Source organism: Lolium perenne, chromosome 2, assembly GCF_019359855.2.
Source record: "Lolium perenne isolate Kyuss_39 chromosome 2, Kyuss_2.0, whole genome shotgun sequence".
Classification (NCBI taxonomy): Eukaryota; Viridiplantae; Streptophyta; class Magnoliopsida; order Poales; family Poaceae; genus Lolium; species Lolium perenne.
The window spans coordinates 252,974,428-252,995,289 of record NC_067245.2 but is presented as its reverse complement, the minus strand read 5'-3'; the positions used below and the strand labels follow the sequence as shown (position 1 = coordinate 252,995,289).

General features: G+C 44.0%; 1 protein-coding gene across 1 annotated transcript; it reads left to right on the top strand.

Moving 5' to 3' along the window:
• Positions 1 to 7,067: 7,067 nt before the first annotated feature.
• Positions 7,068 to 17,605, top strand: LOC127335621 (uncharacterized). Its single transcript, XM_051362339.2, has 14 exons — positions 7,068 to 7,329; positions 8,704 to 9,039; positions 10,195 to 10,433; positions 11,104 to 11,260; positions 11,362 to 11,439; positions 11,828 to 11,899; positions 12,435 to 12,554; positions 13,425 to 13,589; positions 14,419 to 14,944; positions 15,023 to 15,179; positions 15,338 to 15,447; positions 15,936 to 16,048; positions 16,519 to 16,882; positions 16,975 to 17,605. The coding sequence occupies exons 2-14, from the start codon at positions 8,731 to 8,733 to the stop codon at positions 17,292 to 17,294; spliced, it is 2,730 nt and encodes a 909-aa protein (XP_051218299.1). The 5' UTR covers positions 7,068 to 7,329; positions 8,704 to 8,730; the 3' UTR covers positions 17,295 to 17,605.
• The last annotated feature ends 3,257 nt before the right edge of the window (positions 17,606 to 20,862 follow it).

The following is a 20,862-nucleotide window of genomic DNA, read 5'->3' as shown; positions in this document are numbered from 1 at the left end:
TGGAGCTTGTTTGAGCAAACATGCCACCTAGGAACAAGATAATTAAGAGCATCAACTCTAAGTGGCAAAACCTCATATGTTCACATTTCCTAGGTTTGTGATATGTACAAAACATATTACTCCCCCATAATGTGATAAAACATTTCTTCTAAACAAGAGGCAACTAAAATTCAACTAGAAATGATTAATGGATATTTTAGAGTTTGAATTTCTCATGAGTATGACACACCACATAGTGACTAGATAATCTTGCAATATCAATACTAAGTGGTGGTACCCATGTACACATTTTTAAAGAAAGAGAGATGCACAAAGCATATCACTCCCCCAAAATGGGATGTTCCATTAAACACTTCAAAGAGAGCCAAATAAGATATCATCAAGATGCATTAGGCTCCAAGACAATACACACGTATATGATGAGTCAAACAAACATACTTGAATACACAAGATAGGTAAGTAAGGCACAACACATACACACAAATATTTGGTACAAAACCAAACATGCAAAGGGGCAAGTAACTTACAATAAATATGATGAGTTGAAGTATAAGTTACCGCAAAGAGGAACATTGGATATAAGATATAGATGATAATCCATACGACTTGGCTTGGTCAAAATATAATATATGAAGGTCCCTTAATTCTTCATGAAGTAGCCAAGTCTCCAATGACCTCCACTTGTACCTATTGATCAAGTTTGAGATTGTTGGTCCCCAACCAAGTTGGGTCCTAAGAGATTAGTCACAATAGGCTTGGCAACCCAAATGGTTCTTTTCTTGAAACCACTTTGAGTTCCAACAAACTTGGCAAACACATTGCCATCCTTATCCTTCCCTAGAGAATAATCATTATCAACAATTATAGGGTTAGATAAGGTACCACCTAAGCAAGAAGAAGCAAAGTGCCCCTTCTCACGGCATAAGTAGCAAGTGTTCCCCTTTCTCTTCTTTATTGATTTCTTCTCTTGGGGAACAATATCTTGATTCTTCTTGGGAAGTGGCCTATCTTCAACTTGAGGTCGAGCATGAGCTTGACCTTTACCTTGTGGCCGTTTCCCTTGTTGTTTCTCACTCAAGTGCTTCTTCTTCTTCTTCAATGGGCATGATCTAACATGATGCCCTTCAACCTTGCACTTGAAACAAACCAACTTGGCCGAATCCTTGACTTTGTCTTGGCCCTTCTTCTTGTTGCTCTTGCTCTTGGACTTGTTCTTGTTATTGGAGTTGAATCCAAGTCCACTCTTGTCATTGGGGGATTGTTGCACACTTAGCATCTTGTCAAGTGCGGATTTCCCTTCATGACGCTTTTCCAAGTCTTTCTTCAAAGAAAGGACTTGGGCCTCGAGCTCTTTTATTTCCTCTACATGGTTAGTAGAAATACAAGTACTAGAGGAAGTAGAAGCTTCATTGTTAGAGCAACAAGGCAAAGTGAGTAATCCAACACAAGGTGTATCACTAGTTTGACTAGATGGATTACAAGGACTAGCACATGAAGATATAGCATTTGTAGTAGAGATTGTGCTAATGTCCACATGAGGCTCACAAGATGTTACCTTAGTGATACTAGCCTCATGAGCTAACTTTAGCCCATCATAGGAAATTAGAAGTTCATCATGAGAGCTTGAGAGCTTTTTATGACTTTCTTCCAATTCCCTATAATTGCTAGTTAGCAACTCAAGTTGAGCCCTTAGCTCAACATTCTCCTTTAAGGTCGATGCTTCACAAGAATTAGAGTTAGTAGCACAAGCATCAACAATAGTTTTCTCATTTTCATGCATATAGGATTCAACTTTTTGTGTAAGCATGAAATTAGCATGCTTCTCATCTTTTAGCTCATGCTTGAGGAGAGTGAATCTCATTTCCTCATTTTCAACATGGGACTCCAACTTCACTATGGTTTCCTTATATTTATTCAAGATATCCATAGAGTGTTCGAGATTAGCACGAGCTTCTTTATTACCATGAAGAGAAGCATATATCATTGCCATATTATGCACCAAGGTATTATATTCTTCATCATTATCATCATCATCACTCTCATCATTAGAGGAAGTGTTAGGAGTCAAAGTAGGAGATACCTTTGATCCATTTGCCATAAGGCACATGTGCATACCCTGAGAATGAAGATGAAGATATTCTTGAATCCTCTTTTGAAAACATGTCTTGATCCATATAGTGTTCGGTTTCCTCTACATTGTTAGTCAACAAACAACTAGAGGAAATATAAGCATTTTGATTATGGGGGCAAGACAAGGTAAGCATATCTTCATGAGATCTATGTAAGCAATTTACACATGATATGCAAGGACTAACAACACAAGCATGTAGGTCATTTTCAATGCTAGATGTGTTTAAGTCCAAAGAGGAAACATTGCAATGAGATAGAGATGAAGAGTCATCACTATTGAGCACAATATCAACATTGCAATTTCCCTCACCACTCACCATATCATTACCTTGTGTCTTGCAACACGTTGGTGAAGTGGAAGAAGATGATATATCATCACGACCAGGAGGTGGAAGCAACTTGGAGCTCTTCATGATGTGAAGGGGAAGAGAGCTCCTGAGACACCACCGACCAATTGAGAAGTGGATCCACCAAACATTTCCTTAAGCTTGATCCACATCTCATGAGACGATTTTCGCTTTATATATATCAAGAACCTACGAAAATCGGGTCTCAAAGAGAATAAAAGCTCATTAGATACTTGAGCTTCAAGATGTAAGTTTTTCTCATCCTCTAAAGATAGATTTTGAGAATCCATCGGAGGAGAAAAACCGACATCTAGAAATTGCTCTATATGTGGACACAAGGTCCGAAGCTTACAAAGCAAGCAATTTCTCCACAAAAGATAATTTGTGCCATTAAAGACAATTGTGTCATTGTGCACTATACTAGCCGACATCTTTACTCTCAAGGCGGTGAAGCCTTAAACAAGGAGAGACCTTGCTCTGATACCAATTGAAAGATCGAGATGTCGCCTAGAGGGGGGTGAATAGGCAATTACAAACTCTCGCGGATTTGTCTTGTAAGAATGCGGAATTAAACTATCGTTTAGTTTACAAGCACAAACCCTAAATATGCTAGGCTCAACTAAGTGTAACAATAGCAACTAGAGCTAAGCAAGATAGGCACAAGATATATGTAGCACAAGTGATAGCAAGATATATATATATATATACTTCAAGCACGATGGCTATCACAAGGAAAGAGAGCTCGGGTATAGAAATAACCGAGGCACGCGGAGACGAGGATGTATTCCCGTGTTCCCTTGCTTTGCAACAAGGTACGTCACGTTTGGAGGAGTGGAGGTCCCACGAAGGATTCCCCGCGCCACGAAGGCTCACCCTATTCTCCGAACCACACCCACGAAGGATAATGGCCCCTTCCTTATGGTTAGCTTTTCCTCCGCTCCGAGATGGCAAGCTCCACAACCACTTCACAAGCTCCACGAAGGAGAAGCCCGGGCCTCTTCACAATCTTCTTGAAGAGATCACCTGAGCACCAATCACCAAGCCAACTAGGAGGTCACCCTCCAAGAGTAACAAGCTCACGGTCTCTCACTCGAACAAATCGTGGTGGAGAGCTCAACACTATGCAATGATGCAAAGCAAGAACACCGGAGGTGTTCAAGTCCTTCACACTCAAATCCCACCAAAGCAACGAATGCTAGGATGAGATTGGAGAGGAAGAACAAGGGGGAAAGTCAACCAAAGACTCCAAGATCTAGATCCCAAGAGATTCCCTCACTTAGAGAAGAAATGGTTTGGTGGAAGTGTAGATCTAGATCTCCTCTCTCAAATCCTCAAATATGAGCAAGAATCATGGGGGGGAACAAGAGAGAGAGCAACTTCTTCAAATGCAACAATGGAGGTGAGAGAAAGGGGAAGAAGTTGTTGCTCAAGGTGGAAGAAGGGCTATTTATAGTCCAAGAAGAGAAATAACCGTTGGGGAAGAAATGGGGTGGAAAACGCATAAAAAACGCCTAAAAAGTCGCCCACTGGTCAAGAAGGCGGCAGACCGGATCCTGGGCCGGAGAGGCTCGTGGCTCCTGTCCGGTCGGACCGCCCACCGACCGGAGTGGTGCACAGCGCGCTGGCGGCCGATTTGCCACAGCGCGCGGGGGAGCAGCAGGCCGCGTGGGCCAAGGCGCGTGGAGGCGGCCCGGTCCGGATTCCGGCGGACCGGAGGAGCAGTTGGTGGCCGGTCGCGGACTGGCCCAAGACCGGTCACGGGCTGCGCGGGGAGAGGCCGCGCGTGGGCCGGTTGAAGTCCGGTCTGACCGGAGGAGCTGGGCCAGGCTGGCGCGTGGGCCGGTGGCCGCCCGGATCGGCCGGGTGGGCCGGCATGCGGTCCGGCAGGCGGCGGCAACCGGCCGCCTCCCCTTTTCTTCTTTTCTTTTTCTTTTTCTCTTTTACCTCTTCTTTAATAACTATTGCTCCCGAACTCCGATTAACATGAAACCAATTTTGTTGGAAAGATAACGACGAATAGAACCCCAACAAAAACTGGAAATATGGAGACTCCTCACATAACATTTTTAGATGATTTTAGAGAGGGAGTCTCCCACCGTCAAGAAAAGGTGAAGACGTCCAAACTCGAAAACGCAATAGAAGATGCATGCGGATTCCGTTTTCGATGAACTTGGGCTTGTTGTAAAGCTAGCAACAAGCTCAAGAACCTCACACAGATAAACACCAAGAAGCAATAAGGATATGCAAAGTATGCAAAGGATTGAGCTCCCTAAGACGATGTGATCAAGTTACTCAACCGAAAGCCCCTCTTAATAGTGCGGCTATCTATCCTATAATCCGGTCTCCCAACATCCACCTTGAGACCGGTAAAAGGAAAACCTAGCAAGGCCATACCTTTGCCTTGCGCATCCCGCTTGATCTTGATGATAACTCTTCAAGCTTCACTCAAGCCGGAATGCCACACTTGACCAATGTTGCTTCGTGAAGACTCACAAATGCTCCCCCATACACTATGATGGGAAAGCCCCATTGATGCACATCTTCACATGTCCATTATCACCAAATGGACAACAAGCTTCAAGCATGTGATCCACTCAAGATACTCATCTTGAACTTGTCCAACTTAACCTTGTATCTTCTCATACGATGTTCTTGATCCAATACACAAGGTATACATTTATCTTCATGGCATCCATACTTGAATCTAACACATGGAGAACAAGTAGTACCTATGGAATATTCCTTCATATAAACTCAATGAAAACATTAGTCCATAGGGGTTGTCATTAATTACCAAAACCACACATAGGGGCAATATACCCTTACAATCTCCCTGTTGGAGCCTGGTGCACCGGCCATCATTGCGGCCACCCTCACCGTCGGAAACCCTAGTGGGGAGGGGAAAAAACCCCCGCCCCCGATCAATCCACCGGTCGAATCCCGACGGCTTGAAGAGCCAGGACGGCGGTGCTCCGGGTTGCCACGCCGGCCGGCCTATTGCTCGCGAACGGCGAGGACCGATTCAACGCCGGCACGCGGCCGACATCGATCTGCGCCGCCGAGTCGCGGCCTCCGGCCTCGTACTCGCGGACGAGGCGCAGGAGCGCCTCGTTGGACCTGGTGGCCGTTGGCCGGATGGCTGGATCCGTCGGCGATGGCGGAGGAGGAGGCGAGGAGGCCATGGCGACGGTTGATGGGATATGGCGGTGCTGTCTGTGCCAGGAGTGAATGGGGAGAGAGAAGGAGCGAACCGGTGACGGGAAGTGGGGAGCGAGGACCAAGACAACGTGATGTCTCCGGCACTTCTCCACGCCTGCAACCGTTGCACGCGGGCGTGCAAAAATGGCACGAGAACGGGACATGCCCGCTGGAAACTGCCGATTCGGGCGTTCCACCAGGGCTTGTCCCAGGGGTGCTTTGAGAACTGGTTGGGCCACAACGCGGACCACTTACAGGCAACCAAACGGGTCATTTTTGCTGGACCGATGCGAGCCAAAGGGCTCACAGCCTACCAAACGCGCCCTAAAATCGATAGCTGCGTCAGCCCTGGACATCCAAGTAGTCGCCGGGCTAAGCTTGTTTGTTTGCGTCTGGAGGCAGCCCTAGCAGCCCGACGTATTTTAGGCTGGCTATATGTACTCTATTCAAACTCATCTCAAACACAAAGTAGTGCAATATTTTGAAACAAATTTAAATAGAAACTATGAAAAAAAGTTCAAACAAAATTCTAAACTAATTACATAAACAAGCTACTTCTTCTTAGAAGGTCTAGCCTCATCATTCTTATGGAGGCACTTCCTGCTTGTCACTTCTTCGGAAGAGCTCGTCGTGTCTAATGTGTCTGACGAGCTTATGTACCCCTCTGACAAGTCGTCCTTGGTGTCTTCCTCATCATCGGTGCACGCCGGCCGCGCCTCCGTCTTCGCCCGGGCCCTTGCCTCCTTCTCTGTTGCCGCCTCCTCTGCCTCCAGCCGTGTCCACATGGCCTCTTCATCCTCCTCCGCTTCCTCCTTGTCCTAGCCATCGTCGGCAACATCGTCTCCATCCTCCTCCTGGCAGTCCCTCGGCGGGGAGCAAGAGCTGCTCGGCGTGCCAGTTCTATCCCACCAATGTCGCCATCCCGATGGCTTCCCCACGCTATCGAAGTCCGATGGCAAAGAGAAGTTGCTCATGGCACCATCAGTCGTAGAGATGAATGGCGGCGACCTGTTGGAGATCCGAATGCGCAGACGTAGGGATCTTATTGAGCGGGAATAAATGGCGGCGCAAGAATCGAGGGAGGGTTGCGTTTGCTCTTTCCCGCGTTATATGAGTTCACGCTCCATTCCAGTAGTTTGTGCATCGATCAACACGGTTGCCCTTCCCAGCAGTTGCCGTGCTTAAAGTCACGCCGGTTGAGAAGACGCATTGAGCCAGGGTCGCTGGCAGGCAGAAGCAAGTGGTCGCGCGTTCCCGACCGTTTGCGTCGGGGCCGTTGGAGATGCTCTCAGTTCCCGGCCCGACCTGGCCCACCCTCGGCCCGGGACCAGCGACGGTCCAGAGCCCGCCCCGCCCCGCACCAAAGTCGTCAGGCCGCTGGCACCACCATAGCAGCAGCCCGTAGCGCCACGGGACGCGCCTCTGCTCTCTTCGCTCGCGCTGCCGTCGTCTCTCGTCTCTCCCCATATCTCCATCCCCGCGCGGCGCCGGCGGCTGCTCCTCGTCGTCGGCTACGGCGCCGCGGAAACTTCTCTCGCTCAACCTCCAGTCCACGCCTCCTCCTTCGTCGTCGTCGTCGCCGTTGCCCTGCTCTGCTCTGCTGCTGCCCCCGACGCGGACCAGGAGATCGATCGGGCCGTGCTTCCTGCTACTGGTAAGGAGCCCTAGCTAGTTTTGCCTGTGTTGCTTTCTTACGCCAATTTTGCTCTAGCGCTGCCTTCTCTGTGAGCGGATCGTTTCCAATCTCTCTCTGTTTCTCCGTCCAATGTGCTGCGACCTCCTCTTCTGCCGCTAATCTAATCCCATCTGCACATCCATGGTTCAACTAGTTCTCGATGTCTCCAATGCTCGATGTGCGGGCGCATCCACCTATGTTTTTCTCATCCTCAACTAACAGTAGTACTACTATTAATTGCAGTTTTTAAAATCAAACGAGAGAGATGTGCGGGGTTGAACTGACCACCCATGGTCCATGCTCTCTGTTAACTCTGCCCCTCACTTGATACTTCAAAGCTGATGCCAGTATTGCTTACCTAATTTATTCGGCGTATTACATGCTGCTGAGATCAGTTCGTGCTAATTATTATTAGTTGGCTGTTCCTGTTCTGGCTGCGTCGACAGGCCACACCGTACTCATAATTCGCGGTAAATGCTTCGGCTACAAGTGCAAGCTGGGACCCTTTGCTGGCTGCCCCTGTGAAACATTTAACCTGAAGAGGCTGCAAATTCTCGCAGCGGCCTGCCATATGATTTCCTTCTGTCCTCTGCTCGGTCCACATCCTCCGCCTCTTAAAAAACTGCAGGCCGTGGACGCAGTAAATGTGAATGAACCTGCCCTTTTTTTGTCTCTGTCTTTTTTATGGCAACCTGACCGCCAGAAGCAGTCTGCTTCTCATCCATAGACTTCCAGTTTCTATTTCGAGAACCAATTGTGGCCGTTTTGAATAGCCACTCTGTTCTCTTGTTTTTTAGTTTTTTTAGGGGGCTCTTTGCTCTCGAGACTCGGGAGCATCCCTGCTCTGAAATTCTGAACCTTGGGTACAGGTGGAACCATGCTATAAACTTATAGAGAGAAGTCCTGACGCCCTCAGACTGTGTATGTTAGTATGTATCTGATTTGACTGTCATGTATTTTCTCAAGTGGAAGAGTGGGAAGTTAGCTGTTAGCACACTCTCATTTTCTGCATTGGCAGAACGTCATGATTTTGAAGGCTGAAGAAAACTGGGAGTATCCAGTTCATGTTTTATTTAGCCGGGATCTGTTAAGAATCTTTCTTTTGGTAGCTGGAACTTAAATTACCTAACAGTTTTATCAAGTTTCATCGCAGGAACTCCATCTTAACTTTCCGTCTTTCCCTAAATAGAACAAAATAACAAATGCTAATTGTTACCTATTTTGTTATATGAAATGGAGTTCTTAGGTATTGTGTTGTTACTTTCCACCATTAGTACTGACGTACTGTAGTATTTTCATGTACTGTTATGATGCTACCAAGATAATTATTTTTTAACAGTCTATTTTTTTCAGGTGTCTCGCTACGTTTGAACACGCAGAATGCCTCGAGGGCGAGGTTCTTCTGTGTCAGTGCCCGAGAAGCCTAACGTTGATGAAGGAGTCAGTTCTGATAACGATAACAACAGGCATAAGAGGAGCCCTTATTTGTTGCTGGGACTGCTGATACTCTTCCTTCATGGATCATGGTCTGTTTACCGTATGCAGTTTGCAAGTCTTCCTTTGCCACTTGATGCTGAGCAGGCTGGTAAGCGCGGGTTTTCAGAGGCTTCTGCCCTTAAGCATGTGAAGTACTTGTCAGGCCTGGGTCCTCATCCTGTTGGTTCAGATTCCCTCGATCTTGCTGTGCAGGTTGTGCTTAACTTTCTTGCTTTTGTTTTTTATTAAACAGTTTTTGCTTAAAATTTAATTGTTCAGACCAACTATAACATTTCAGTTAATGTTATTATGCATTAATATATTCTAAAGAGTCCTGGTCAGTGACATTTTTCTATTACGTTGGAAGTAGCTTGCTGGCTGTTAATGCTAATTGTGGTGTCTTGTCCAACGAATTGAACTCTGTAGTAGGAGAAATAGACTGCTTTAAGTTTGCATTCTATGTTGTTTTCGTGTCGAAACTATTTTAAGCCGTAATAACCAGTTATGTAGTTGGGCGAAGCTGGATCATCTTACTCTTGGGCACTATTTTGATTTCTTCTTTAGATTTGAAAAAGTTCTAATTAAGTAACTTAGTGTTAACAATCTGTGTCACATTGCTGAATACTTCCAGTAAGCTCATTTTTCACATTATCATTAAAAATGGCACCTAGAAACTACAATGTATTCAATCCAGGAGTAAATTTCATGATGGATCACTGAACTTATGCACCATGCCAGTGGTTCGTTTAGGCATGGTACTTACAATATGCACATCTTACTCAGTGAAGTGCGTTAACTGGGTCATGCCAGGTCACAGCTAGTGCAGCCAGGCATTGTTAGGAAATTGGATGCCAATTCATGCCAACATTGTAAGATTATGTGTATAACCCTGTTTCTCTCCCTTCTTTCTCACACTAATATAACCAAGATGCAGAAGACAACAACTTCGTTGACTTCTCTCAAGCTCTCTGCCCTTTCACCTTGACATGGTCATCCTGATCCTGGCTGCTAGTTGTTTATCTCATCCGTGCTTCTATGCTGGGAGTCCAGACGAGCTCAGCCATGTCTTGGACCACCAGCTCAGCCATGCAGGGATTGGGGATTGAGAAAAAAATGAGGTCTGGGGTTTGGGCATAATAATGATAAAGGGAATAGGTTAAGGCACCTTAAGTTAAACAGAGGATTCACCTAAGTATATTTTCATATTATCTCTCACTTATACTATTTCTTATATTTCTTCTTTCTCTCATTATAATGGTGCTATGGTATAATCTTAACTTACCATGTGAATTGTTCTTGGAACTTACATTTTTTCTATAATATCTCCTTCTAGTTGCACTATCCAATTTTGACATTCCCATGCAATAGTATGTATATGCAGAAGCAGAGAAAATAAAGAAGACAGCTCATTGGGACGTTGATGTTCAACTGGAGTTGTTCCACACAGATATTGGTGCAAATCGTCTAGCTGGGGGCCTTTTCAATGGAAAAACACTCCTGTATTCAGATCTTAAGCACGTGATCCTCAGAATTGTTCCCAAGTATTTACCAGAAGCTGAAGAAAATTTGATTCTCGTCTCTTCTCATATCGACACAGTTTCGACAACGTAAGACTTATGAGACAGCTTTACTTCTGCGTTGCATTATGTAATGTAATATATATGCTTAAGCAACACGTTATCTGGTTACCATCAGATGCGAAGAGTTTCCTTATGCCTTTTTGACACTTAGTGGTCGAATTGGGACATGGTATATTTACTTTTGCAAAATATTATACGCAAGAATCCAACATGATTACCACCTTCAGTTGAGGAAGCGGTGGGTGCATAAAGTGGACTAAATGGAATGTATACGAAATAAATTAAATTGGACAAATATATGGGCTCAATTGTCCATAAACTGGACACGTATGGAGAAGCAAAATTTTCTTAAGATAGCCTGACAAGGACTGTTAGGTTTAAACTAAGTACAAGATGTAACAAGATTCGTGATCCTTTATTTGGGTTGAATACAGCACATGAAGATTGAACGAGCATGTAGCTTTGCGGCTTGTTTTGAAGTAGCAATACAGATGAAGTCGTTTTATATATGCCATGTTTTGTTTACCTGATCATTCTGTCTGAGGATGGTTTTCACTAGGCAGATATTTCAATTGTACATCTAATGGTAGCAGGATGTAATTTATTGACACACCAAATGGCTATTTATTCAAATGCATGTACTGCAGCAGAACAATTGTCAATTTCTTAAAATAAATTTACTTCTATGCTGTTCCAGGGGAGGTGCCGGAGATTGCAGTTCATGTGTAGGAGTCATGCTAGAGCTTGCACGGGGAGTGTCTCAGTGGGCTCATGGGTTTAAGAGTGGTGTCCTGTTTCTGTTCAACACAGGGGAAGAAGAGGGTCTTGACGGGGCCCACAGTTTTATAACTCAGGTAACTACTTTCATACATCACAATAAACCATGCTGTAACTGATGTATGGCTCATGTCACTGTCGCTATACTCTATAATGTAATTTACTGATATTTGTGCAGCACCACTGGAGAAACTCAGTACGTTTCGCTATTGATTTGGAAGCTATGGGTATCAGTGGGAAATCCACACTTTTTCAGGTTGGGCTCAAAATTTGCCGTTTTCCTTTCTTTTCAGAAATTATGTTTGCTTTACAATTGTAGGAGTCATGTACTTGTTTTAAAGTTTTACTTCAAATTCATTTAGTTTCCCCTCGTTTTTTGAAATTATGATTGCATATAAAATTGTAAGAATCTTGTACTTGTTTTTTATTTTATTTTGATGCTAATGCTACTAAATAAGGTTTTTGAACATTGTAACATAAGTTACAGTTCTCTTGTGTTTGCCTATGGCAGAAAATAAAAGATTAACCACCTCCCGAGATAATTTGTATGTTCTCAAAGTTAGGCACACAAGATATTTTTATCTGCTTAAAGCATTGATTTTGAACCTTTTCAGCTCAGCCTACTCTTTTTATTCATATAACAGGGCACTCATCATTTTGCTTTGGAGAGCTTTGCTGCTGTAGCGAAATATCCATCTGCTCAGATAGCTACACAGGTAACACATTGTTCATTTGCATTCACGAGCTTTGCTGTCTTAGAAAGAACAGTTTCACTTTTCAGAGAGGTTCACTTACCTTCACAGGTGCAGTCCGCATACAAAAATTGTCCTGCTATAGAAGTTTAAGTGATTTTCGAGTTCCAAGTTATTCTTGGCCAGCTATTGTTCTCTAAAAAGATAAAATATATTTCAGGCACTAGCGGGTAACATTTGATTATAGTAAAGTGTGGAAACTATGTCACATTTCCAGCAATTCTGAAATCAAGCAGCTCAGAACAACATTAAGCAATTTATAATTTTTAAAAATGCCCCATTTAATTCGCCTCTTACATTATGAAGACGGATATGATCCACCTCACATCAGCTTGTTTAGTGATGACTCCAAACTTAGAGAAGAAATATCAAGTGATATCCTGTTACTAGAGTGAACTAATACGGTTTCACATGGCACTTTACTCAAATAGCATAGGTTAATCTTAGTTTGTCTTCATTTCATCTTGCAAATATGGCATAACTAAACTTCTAATTACAGGATGTTTTCCGTTCTGGAGCAATAAAATCTGCTACTGATTTCCAAATATATCAGGAAGTTGCTGGTCTTCCTGGCCTTGATTTTGCATATACAGATACAACATCCGTGTATCACACAAAGGTTTGCTTTGATGACTCCATATATATGTACCTTATTTTTTCGAGAAGCGAAGGACCTTTGCGTCTCATTTCATTGAAAAGATAGACTGTTTACAATCCTCCTAGGAGGCAGCATACATCGTACGCACTCAGCTACTCAGTGCACATCCCAGGTCGCCGGCAGCGCTACCCTAAGCCCCATAGCACCCGCCTTAGCCCAGAGGGATGCTTCTTCCTTGAGTTTGGACATCAGGTCGTGCACAGATGGCTGTGCTCCCTCAAAAACAGTCGTTTCTATGCTTCCAAATCATCCATGGCAGGAGCAGCGCTGCTGATCCCAGCCCTTTGCGGAGAGGTTTGGGCGCGTTTGCTTCGCTTCCACCAGCCAAGTGAAGATAGAGTCGTCCGTGTCCCGTGGCGTGCGGCACGACAAACGCAACCATGCCAAAGCCTCGAGCCAAACTTGCTCGTGTACCTTATGATACACTAATAGCAGTGATTTAGCTTGTGTTCTGTTTTTCTAATAAACAGATTGGTCTGACTATGTATATATAATATGTCCATTAAGATTCTGAAGAGAAGGTTACAGCCACCGAGTCCCTTAAAATGCATTTAATTGTATTTGTTATAAACTTGATAACTAATGTATCTATGTCATCTAGTCAGTTACAGCCATTTGATTACAATAGTTCATTTGCCATGAGATTGTAATTTATGCCTGCTAATCAGAGATTTGAACTGAGGTACTAGCTCTAGATCTAACCGTAATGTTGGTAATCTCGAATGTGTAATACATGGCCCAAAGAATATGTGGAGGCAGATTCCATCCATTTTTTAGTGCCAAACGTTTCAGCTGCTTACTCATCATATCTTATTTCTGTATTCTATGCAGAATGACAAAATGGAGCTTCTGAAACCAGGATCGCTTCAGCATATTGGAGAAAATATGCTTGCTTTCTTACTGCATGCTGCTTCATCACCAAAATTTATGAAGGATGCACAGCAGGCAAAGCAAGAGAACACAGAAGAGAAGAAAGCTATTTTCTTTGACATTCTGGTATAATGATTAAATCATCTTTGTTTGCTGTCTTTCAAATATTATGGCTGTACCATGCATTATCTTTTTTTTCTCATTATAAGCTAAGTAACTACACATAGCTTTTGCATTTTTATATGTTCCTATGGAAAATAAATCTCTACATTTCTGAGGCGATTATGTCTCATGTAGTAACTCAGGTTGTCGGGCAATATTAAGAACACGAAAGGTGCCAATAATGCGTTATTAACTTCAGGTCAATTGTTTTTTTATTATCCACAATTTGTTATTGAACAAAGAGATGCATTCTTTGAAACAAAATCCTTGTCAATCGTGATGTCCAAGCAAACTTGAATTTCTTGGGGTGGCAAGATATTATAGGAGCTGGTATGGGTATGACGGGGCAAATATGAGAAAATAAATATCACATATTCTTTCATAACAGAAAGAACACTATTGTACGTCGTATCTTGCTTTAGGAATGACCCAATTCTTGGATGAGTTGTCCATCTTTAATAGTCCTTTGATTTTGATTGGTTAGAGCGATGGAATGGAGTCATCCAATATTTTTTCATGGCATCTCTCTATTTCTCATCTCCTATGTTTGGCTTTGCTAGCAAAAATATGAACAATGGATTCCCTCAAAGAAAAGTTAGACCATGCCATAACTGGAGGAATATATGCAGATAATTTTAGTAGGTGATAACATGTTTTTGGTGGTATCTGGAAAATAGACAACAAATTTGTTAGTATCTTGAGAAAGTGTATGTGGATTTAGTTAGCATCATTTCACATTCAACTGAATTTTTCTTCTGTTTCGGCTTCTTACTTGTATGTGACAACTTTGCAGGGCATGTACATGGTGGTCTACTCACAGCGACTAGCAACCATGTTTCACAACTCGATAATATTTCAGTCACTCCTGATATGGGGAACATCACTGCTTATGGGTGGACGTCCTGGTCTTGTGTCGTTTGGGATATCATGTTTGAGCATTATTCTAACATTGATATTTTCTGTCTTCTTACCGGTTGTGGTAGCATTTGCTCTGCCACATATATGTCCCTTTCCTGTTTCCTTTGTTGCGAATCCGTGGTTAGTTATTGGCTTATTTGGTTCACCTGCACTGCTTGGGGCATTCATTGGTCAGCATATTGGATTTATTCTTCTGAAGAAGCACATTAACCAAGTCTATTCAAGAACAAAGCCAGGTCTAACTGGTAACACGATAGATTACATTGTTGGCCTGGAAGCTGAGAGGTGGATTTTCAAATCTGGTTTCGTCCAATGGCTCATAGTTTTGATACTGGGAACCTATTTGAAGGTCGGGTCATCCTATGTAGCACTCATCTGGCTTGTTTCGCCTGCTTTTGCATGTAAGTTTGGGGTGACCTTTTGAGTAGTTAATATGTTGGTATTTACCTGGAGTATTGATGGCTGTTTTTTCGTTGCAGATGGTCTTATGGAAGCAACACTATCCCCTGTAAGGTCACCCAAACAGCTTAAGATCGTTACACTGGTTCTGGCTCTGGCTGTGCCAGTTGTGTCATCTGCTGGTTTGTTTATTCGCATGGTTGATGTGATGGTTGGAAGTATTGTACGGCTTGATAGGTAATCTTTCGAGCCTGCAATCTCCAAATGTGTACTGTTTTTTCTCATTCGCTGTGTAGGAGTAGGATTATGAAAATTGTTAACTTAAATTATGTTAACAAAAATGCCAGTTGATTAAATTAACCAAACTAAGGTCAACTTTGATTTAATATATGCAGGAACCCTGGTGGACTACCAGACTGGCTTGGGAATGTAGTAGTTGCTGTTGGCATCGCTATAGTTGTCTCTTTTACGTTTGTGTATCTTCTTTCATACGTCCATATCTCAGGTAAATCATGTCATGCTTGATATATCATCACATTTGTTTTGTAAATTTCTGCCATCTTGTTTATATAAAATTTGATCTTGCTTTGATTTGAGATATACATAAAGTGTAAGCCTGTAAAGGGTGTGTTGTTCTGAGTCTGAGGATTCAGGAATGATCATTCCAGCTAAACATTCACCTAAGTGTGTGTCACTTTTTGTTGGAATAATGCCAAGTTGGTACTAAAATTTACAAGCCACCAAAGGTGACCACAAACAAATAAGAGACCAAAATTGCAATTAGCTTCAAAGCTGAACTAATCTGAGAATGATCATAGATTTGTGACATTTGTGGTTTTTGCTGGTGAAACTTTTCCCTCTGAAGTTGCTGTACTCAGACATTTATTGTCACATCTAATTCTTGCACTTCTGCAATATGTACATACATCTGCTTTCTGTCTTACACACAACACATCTCAAAGAAGCTGATATCTGGGATAATGTTTTCTGTAGGTGCGAAAAGAACACTTTTTTCTGTGTTGTGTGCATTATTTGGTCTTGCCCTTATACTGGTATCAAGTGACATTGTTCCAGCATTCACAGAGGATATTGCTCGTCCTGTAAATGTAAGCACTGGTACACTTTATTTATTGCACTATTCTTTTATGTTACTGTGGATTTATCTTAAATTGTGGTATCCTAATATTTTGAGTTAATGGCAAATTGTTTTGACTCCTCCATAATTTGAAGATGATTATTTTATTTTATTTTAAAAAAATCCAGCATTCTTTTAAGATAATCTCTTATGCATGTGATGAGCGGGACCTTCAGATTGAAATATAAGTCATTATAGTTTTGTGCATAAGAATTAAAGAGTGTGTGATGAAATGACTTTTATGTCCTTGAATGGTTCCCAAACACAATGGATCATCTCATGTTGCCATTAACCGTGTAGTATTAATTGCTTGCTTAGAAATGCTAGTTACTACTTAGCAAGGTTATATTATTAAGAAATCAAGGAGTTAAATGTGTCTTGAAATAGTAGCTACTATGAAGGTATATACTGCCAATGATAACTGTTTCCTTATTTTCTCAGGTTGTGCATGTTGTTGATACTACAAGAATGAACAATGGAAATACAGATCCGTTATCCTATATTTCCCTGTTTTCGAACACACCTGGAAAGTTGACAAATGAATTGGCGGGCCTTAGAGGGGAAGAATTTTCTTGCGGAAGGAATATGACAGTTGATTTCGTGACATTTACGGTGAAGTACGGTTGTAGGAGTTACAAAGGGGGCAATACTGGATGGAGCAAATCTGAAGTTCCAGTGCTCCATGTTGAAAGTGATTCTGTCACAGATGATGCCCGTAGGACAGTAGTATCCGTTGATACCAAGTCATCTACTCGCTGGACTCTCGCAATTAATAGGCAGGAAATCGATGACTTCACTGTTGATGGTGAGTTACCATTAAATAGACTGATTAATCCAGGCGAACTAGATAGCTGTTATGTCTTCTTATTTGACCTTCCCTTGTCTTATTTTATGCAGTGGATTCAGAGCAGTTGGTTCAGCTGGGCGGCAAGAGTGAGTTAGATGGATGGCACACCATCCAGTTTGCAGGTGGCAAGAGCTCACCAACGAAATTCCAGCTAACCCTTTTCTGGTCAAGCAACGCAACACATGCATCTACAGAAGAGGCTGAAGTACAAGATTCTCCTCTCTTGGTAAAACTAAGAACGGATGTGAATAGAGTTACGCCGATCGTCGAGACGGTCCTTGAGAAGCTTCCACGTTGGTGTACACCTTTCGGCAAGTCCACGTCCCCTTACACGCTGGCTTTCTTGACCGCTCTCCCTGTCAATATTTAGGAAAGGCACATTGGTTTCCCCAACTTCTAGTGTATCGACAATTTGACGTAGTGCTCATTTATCTTGTATCTAGCTATTCATGTTAGGCAGAGGCATTATGTTAGGTCAGTACTTTCTATTGCATTCATATCTTCACGACGTACACAAAAAGCTGTAGCAACTTTGAGTTCAACAGTACCCTGTCGAAGCATCAGACATACGTAGAAGATAGCCCTGGGTCAAGATGTGTCCTACGAACGAATAGTTGTTTGATGTGAAAAAACTTCAGATAGAGTGGTGGTTGTAATAAAGACGGGTGTATTTGGATGTTAGTCACGAAGGCAATTGAATGCATTGCCAGATTTGGGACATTCTTCTCTGTCGATTTCCTGATTGGTATCCATCGTCAATACTCTTATCTGAAGAGTACACAAGTACATTTATTTATGATGATTTGATCCTGTGCTGAATTGTGGATACAGTTGACTGCTGCAGCGTAAACTTGAGAAACATGCACGTTGTCATGGGACGATAACATGAACGGTTGTCCTGGGAGGATACAGTTTGCTGCTGTTTCAGTGTTCTGATTTTGTACTGGAGCATCCTCTTATTCCTTGGTGCCAGCGGGTACCCGGAAATGGTGGCAGTTTGTCTGACGGTTTTCTTTTCATATATTGTGAAGCCTAGAGAGTACTCTATGTTTTTATTTACCCTGCGTTTTAGGTTTAATCAACGTCAAAATACCAAATGGTTGAGCTGCTTTGTCCTCAATGTGGGCTTTGGCTAAGGTAAGCGCTTGAGCAGTGATGTTTGGTCGTCTATTCATGGAGAACAAGTTCAAAGGCTCCATTTCATAAAAGTTATTTCGTAGAAATGTTCTACTACTAAGAGTTCTAGAGGAAACAGCTAAAACTGGAAGAGAATTGCTAGGTACAAAACCTACTCATCTGGTAATGCAGATTTTTATTTCCCCTTTGTTACAGAGACCATATATAACTCGGAGACCGAGGCCATTATTATACTCATTGGTTAATGCGCTCTGTTCCCCGTGCACATAGAACACGGTAGCGACGCCCAAGGACGTTCGTGCGCACAGGGGAGGCAAGCATGGACACTTCCATTCCACCTGCAAGCATGGCAACCGAGGCAGAGCTTTGACAAAGCAACAAGCCGCGCAAAAACAAAACCGGACGCACGCGCGCGGTCTCCTTCCCTCCGCTAGCTTCTCCCCGGGAACACCGAGCCCCGGCACCGGAGCAACTCCCGCCGGTTTTCCGTGGCCGAAGCCCGCTACAGCCGGTCAAACCACCATTACAATAAGGTTTTACAGTAACATTAACTGGGCGTCGGGGCATGGGCGATCGCCGCGGTGCAGGCGTCGGGATCGGCGACGCCAGTGTCGCTCTGCAGTGTCGTGTCGATGGATCGATCGCGACGTTGCCGCTGTTGCTGTGTGGGCGCTGAAAGCAAGGCACTTGCTAGCTGGCTTTTCTATTTGGGTAGCTACAGCTTCAGATGCGTCGCGGTGCTAGGCTCAAAATTGGGTGTCACCCCACGTTAGAGCATCCTCTCGGAGGCAGCCCAAAACCGGATAATAACCACTGGTTCAGAGGTATGCTAGGTTAAACCGAAAAAAAGTTTTCGGGTCGAGATCGAAATCCTAACTCAGTCTGTATTTGTAGGGTCGAACGAGCGAACCAAACGCAACCTGAACGAAACCCCTAGTTTGCGCGCGACGTTACTTTCACCTCCTCCCAACTGCCGCCACCGCCGCTGCGCGCCCTCACCGTCCTCTGCGCCGCCGTCGTCCGATCTTGCCGGCATGAGTCTCGAATCGACCCCGCCGGCCGTCGGAGCTAGCTCGCAGCACCCGCCACCCTCTCCCGTGGCCGCCGGAGCTCCCGCCAACCTACCCACTCCCGCCACCCCCGTCGACATCATGAGCCTGGTCGCGTCCACGAGCTTCCTCAAGCGGCGGCGCGCGGGAAACACACGTGGTCCCCCAAACTGGTGCTGCGACCATCGATGATGCGGCCACCGGTGCTGTCCCGGTTGTCGCTAAAGGGGCCTCCGCAGCCAAGCCGACGGTGCTGAAGACATCCCACGCCAAATCGAAGACTTCGACGCCGAAGAGGACGAAGTCAAAGACCACGACGAGCCGCGGTGGCCTGGCCCCGCTCCCATCCCCGTCGCCGTCGGCGGTTGCCAACGCGAACAACACCCAGGACGTGCTCGACGACGGGTCAACAAGGTAAAAATAAAATTTCAACTCCAAATCGGCTTAAATTGTGAGCAGAAATTGAGCCCGATTATTGGTAGGAACAACAACGCCTCGTACATGGAGATGTTAGACGAGGTTAACATTTCTCCACTCGCTTCGTTCGATGTTGGGATGGACATAGATAGGGAGAAAGACGAGGATGAAGGGGAAGAAGGGGAAGAAGATGAAGGCAAGGAAGGTGTGGTTGAGGTCGAGGCCAATGGAAAGAAGAAGAAAAGAAGGGACAACAACTACACAGAAATAGAAGACGCAACGTTGTGCCGAGCTTGGACGGTCGTGGGGATGGATGCAGTCTCTGGCACCGATCAAAACGGGAAGCGGTACTGGCAACACATCGAGGACAAATTCCATAAATTGATGCCTCGTGTTCGCCATCTTGTTGATCGCACATACCGATCCCTCCAAGGTAGTTGGGACGCGATTAAACTGGCATGTATCCGTTGGGCGGTGGCAATGGATCAAGTGCAGTCGAATCCTCCTAGCGGCGCAACTGCGGACGAATATGTGAGTGAATTTGCTTACTTTCTATTTGCACAATTTGTGTTTGGTTTGGTGACCACACGTAGATGATTTCTTATTTATTTTGCAAATGTAGGACCGCATTATCGTTGTTAGATATAGAGACATGGCCGACAGCAAGGGCAAGAGCTTCACAATGAGACATTGCTTTGATGTGCTCCAACACCTCTCCAAGTGGCAATTGAGGGACGAAGAAACGACACCCAAGAAAGCTGCAATGGTACCGCTGGACGATACTGAGGATGAGAAAGAGGGCCGGAACAATGACAAGCCCGAGGGAAACAAGAAGGCTAAAGAGAGGCTGAAGCTTGAGGGGAAGGGGTAGCATTGTTGAGGGACAAATTTGATCAAATGATGAAGTCGAAGGAGATGATAGCGGCGAAAACTTTGGAGACAAAGCTTGTCATTATCGAGAAGAAGAAAGAGGTGAGTCTTGCAAAGGTTGAAGCCAGCCGAGAGGAAGCAAGGAACAAGGCTAAGTTGGAGGAGATAAGGAGATGAGCATGAGCAAGACCATGATCAACATCATTGGCATTGTCAATGTGTTGATTATTGATGACCCACAAGTATAGGGGGTGTATCGTAGTATTTTCGATAAGTAAGAATGTCGATCCCAACGAGGAGCAGAAGGTGTTGACAAGCAGTTTCGATGAAGGATTCACTGTAAATGCTCACAGACAAGTATTCAGGGGGTTTTGATGTAGCAGATGAATAAAGTACGAGTAAGTAAAATGCGAGAGTAACAATTGCAGCGAGTGGCCCAATCCTTTTTAGCACAAAGGACAATCC

Excerpts from the sequence above, each read along its gene's own strand:
- LOC127335621 (XM_051362339.2), top strand. The coding sequence starts at position 8,731 with ATGCCTCGAGGGCGAGGTTCTTCTGTGTCAGTGCCCGAGAAGCCTAAC. Across the intron at positions 10,434-11,103 it reads ATCGACACAGTTTCGACAAC|GGGAGGTGCCGGAGATTGCA; the intron begins GTAAGACTTATG and ends ATGCTGTTCCAG. Across the intron at positions 12,555-13,424 it reads CATCCGTGTATCACACAAAG|AATGACAAAATGGAGCTTCT; the intron begins GTTTGCTTTGAT and ends TATTCTATGCAG.